Source organism: Somniosus microcephalus, unplaced genomic scaffold (assembly GCF_052327205.1).
Source record: "Somniosus microcephalus isolate GS21.2 unplaced genomic scaffold, FLI_Smic_1.0 unresolved_chr8, whole genome shotgun sequence".
Lineage (NCBI taxonomy): Eukaryota > Metazoa > Chordata > Chondrichthyes > Squaliformes > Somniosidae > Somniosus > Somniosus microcephalus.
Window position 1 is genome coordinate 46,698,347 of NW_028225186.1, and position 3,955 is coordinate 46,702,301.

The 3,955-nt window shown below is 45.5% G+C and overlaps 1 protein-coding gene across 1 annotated transcript; it reads left to right on the forward strand.

Annotated features, from left to right (window-relative positions):
- Positions 1 to 1,045: 1,045 nt before the first annotated feature.
- Positions 1,046 to 1,866, forward strand: LOC147086311 (putative G protein-coupled receptor 139). Its single transcript, XM_085979129.1, is given in 2 exon segments — positions 1,046 to 1,304; positions 1,307 to 1,866. Coding segments are annotated over 2 exon segments (819 nt in total).
- The last annotated feature ends 2,089 nt before the right edge of the window (positions 1,867 to 3,955 follow it).

Consider the following 3,955-nt stretch of genomic DNA (forward strand, 5'->3'; position numbering starts at 1 on the left):
CATAAAAAATCTGCAAAAGGACATAGACAGGCTAAGTGAGTGGGCAGAGATTTGGCAGATGGAATATAATATTGGAGAGTGTGAGGTTATGCACTTTGGCAGAAAAAAATCAAAGAGCAAGTTATTATCTAAATGGAGAGAAACTGCAAAGCGCTACAGTACAAAAGGATCTGGAGGTCCTGGTGCATGAAACATAAACAGTTAGTATGCAGGTGCAGCAGGTGATCAGGAAGGCCAATGGAATCTTGGCTTTTATTGCAAGGGGGATGGAGTATAAAAACTGGGAAGTCTTGCTGCAGTTATACAGGGTATTGGTGAGGCTACACCTGGAATACTGCGTGCAGTTTTGGTTTCCATATTTAAGAAAAGATTTTCTTGCTCTCGAGGCGGCTCAGAGAAGGTTCACTCAGTTGATTCTGGAGATGAGGGGGTTGACGTATGAGAAAAGGTTGAGTAGGTTGGGCCTCTACTCATTGGAGTTCAGAAGAATCAGAGGCGATCTTATCCAAACATATAAGATTGTGAGGGGAATTTATCGGGTGGATGCGGTGAGGAAGTTTCCACTGATGTGTGAGACTAGAACTAGGGGGCATAATCTTAGAATAAGGGCTGCCCTTTCAAAACTGAGATGAGGAGAAACTTCTTTACTCAGAGAGTGGTGAATCTATGGAATTTGCTACCCCAGAGAGCTGTGGAAGCTGGAACATTAAATAGATTTAAAACGGAGATAGACAGTTTCCTAGCAGATAAGGGAATTAGGGGTTATGGGGAGAGGGCAGGGAAGTGGACGTGAGTCTAGGTTCGGATCAGCCATGATCCTATTGAATGGCAGAGCAGGCCCGAGGGGCCGTATGGCCTAATCCTGCTCCTACTTCTTATGGCCTTATGTTCTTATGTAATTCCAGAAAACTGCTGCGTTTGGTCCCAGCCTGATTTATAATTTCTCTCTTTATTTTCCTTCCTCACAATTAACTTAGTGACTATTGTGATCTTGTCTCGGTGAAAGTGCGGTCTCACGAAATGTGTCACTCGCTACCTGGTGGCAATGGCAGCGGCGGATCTACTGGTCATTATCCTCGACTTGATATTGAGGCAGATTCCGATTGTTTATGCGAGACAGTTTGGTTTCATGCACTATATCCCCCTGTGTAACATACACGCCGTCCTGCTTTATGCAGCCACAGACTGTTCTGTCTGGTTCACCATCAGCTTCACCTTTGATCGATTTGTGGCCATTTGTTGCCAGAAGCTGAAAACTAAATATTGCACCGAGAAAACAGCAGCTGTGGTTTTAGGAACACTGTTGGGCTGAGCTGTTGAAAGGACATCCCCTGGTATTTTATGATGACTGGTAAATATGTGTTTACGAACACTCCCTGGTTTTGTAGTGTAACATTCGATGTTATGTATTCATGGGTCTGGGTAACAATCGAACTCCTTCATTATATTCTCACCCCGTGTGTCCCATTTGTTCTGGTTCTGCTGCTCAATGCTTTAACCGTCAGAAACATTTTAGTGGCCAGCAGAGCCCGCAGGAGGCTCCGGGGAAACAGCAGTGGGGAGAGCCCCAAAGACCCAGAGATGGAGAGTCGAAGGAAATCCATAATTTTACTGTTTCTTATCTCGGGAAATTTCATACTCTTATGGGCAATCTTCATGTTGTATTCTGTATGGAGCCGGATGCGGCATTTGGGGTATCAGTCTGTATCTCTACCTATTTACGTGCAAAAAATTGGATTCATGCTCCAGCTCCTGAGTTGCTGCACAAACACTTGTATTTATGCCGTGACCCAGACTAGGTTCAGAGAGCAGTTGAAGAATGCGATGAAATATCCGTTTACTCTAATTGTTAAATTAATTAAATGATGAGAAGAACTTTCCAGCATCATAACTATATCCCGCCTCATAAGCTGTCCAAACCAAGGGGCCAGTGACACATGTTAATATTAACACACACACGTTCACACTGTGTGTATCATAACCAACCACCAGAGACACCCTGTGAACCGTGAAGCTTCCCACTTCCCTCAGGGCTATTAACACTCTGACAGAGACAACAGCGTAATATTAACACAGTTCTCTGCCAAGCTCCGACAGTAATCACTAAAACCCTCTCACATATCCGTGACTCATATACACGGATTGGGTGAGATACCCACTCTAAATCTTAACCCAGTCCCCATGACAATATTAGTGGAATCACTGAAACCCCTGCAGAAATTAGAACACTACTAAAGGCATTCTTTGTGCAATACAATACTCCCACAAAGCAAAAATGAATATGAAGACACGTATATATAGAAACATTGATCATAGTAACACTGTAGGAATGTATCACTCCTGCCTGGCTTGCTTCACCTCTCCCTCTCTCACAGTGACCCATTCTTTCACTGGTCCCCTCTCACTCTCACCTGGCCCGTCTCTCTCTCTCTTTCTCTCTCTCCCTCACTCACTCGTATACACTCTCGCCTGGCCTACCTCACCTCTCTCTCTCTCTCTCCCTCTCTCTGTCTCTCTCGCTCGCCTGGCCTACCTCACCTCTCTCTTTCCCTCTCCCCGAAACGACCTCACCTCTTTCTCTCTCTCTTTCTCGCCTGGGCTCCCTAGCCGCACCACCTCTCATCTGAGCAGTCCCCCTCTCTCTCTCTCTCACTCCCACACTCTGTAGTCTGGCCTATTATCTCCCTCCCTCTCTTTCTCTCTCTCTCTCTCACACACACACACACACACACTCACTCACATACTCACTCACCAGGCCTACCGATCCTCCCTCTCTCTCTGACTAATGCTGTCGCCTAGCCTGCATCATTCTCACTCACTATATTTTATCCAATGTTCACATTAGAGACAGGAGTTGCTGCTGAGAAACACAGGGGCCATACATTAGCAGAGGGGAGTTAATTGTTCCCTATTACCAGCTGTGTGCTATACATGTACAGGAGGTGGCACTGACATGCACGATCAATTCAGTACCAGGCGGAAGTGAGCAGTTCCATTTTACCCGCTGTGTGCTGTTCATGTACAGGACATGACACTGAGAAAAGAAGAACATAAGAACATAAGAAATAGGAGCAGGAGAAGGACATTCGGCCCTTCTAACCTGTGCCGCCATAAAATGAGATCATGGCTGATCTTCTGCTTCAATTCCTTTCACCGGTCCTATCAGCATATCCCTTGATGCCCTTACTAGTCAGCAATCTATCGACTCCTGTTTTTAATATACCCAATGTCTGAGCCTCCAGAGCCCTCTGGTAAAGAATTCCAAAGAGTCACCACCCTCTGTGTGAAGAAATTTCCCCTCATCTCCGTTCTGAATGGGCTACCCTTTTATGCCGAGGCTGTGGCCCCTGGTTCTAGACTGCTCAGCCAAGGGAAACATTCTTCCAGCATCCACCCTATCAAGCCCTGTATTAATATGGTATGCTTCAATGAGTTCCCCTCTCATTCTTCAGAATTCAAGAGAATGCAAGCCTAGTTTACTCAATCTCTTTTCATATGAAAGCCTCGCCATCCCAGGAATCAATCTCCTGAACATTCGTTGCACTCCCTTTATGGCAAGTATGTCCTTCCTTAGGTAAGGAGACCAACATTGTACACAGTACTCCAGGTGCGATCTCACCAACGCCCTATATAGTTGGAGTAAGACTTCTTTACTCCTGTACTCAAATACTCTAGTAATAAAGGCCCGCATACTATTTGCCTTCCTAAAGACTTGCTGCACCTGCGCATTCACTTTCAGTGATTCATGTACAAGGACAGCCATGTCCCTTTGAGCATCTGCATTCCCCAATTTTTCACCATTTAGGAAATACTCTGCCTTTCTGTTTATTCTACCAAAGTGGATATCTTCTGATTTTTCAACATTTTATCCCATCTGCCATGTTCTCGCCCAATCCCTGAGCCTGTCGAGAGCCCCTTTAAGCCTCTTCCCATCCTCTTCGCAACTGACACTGCC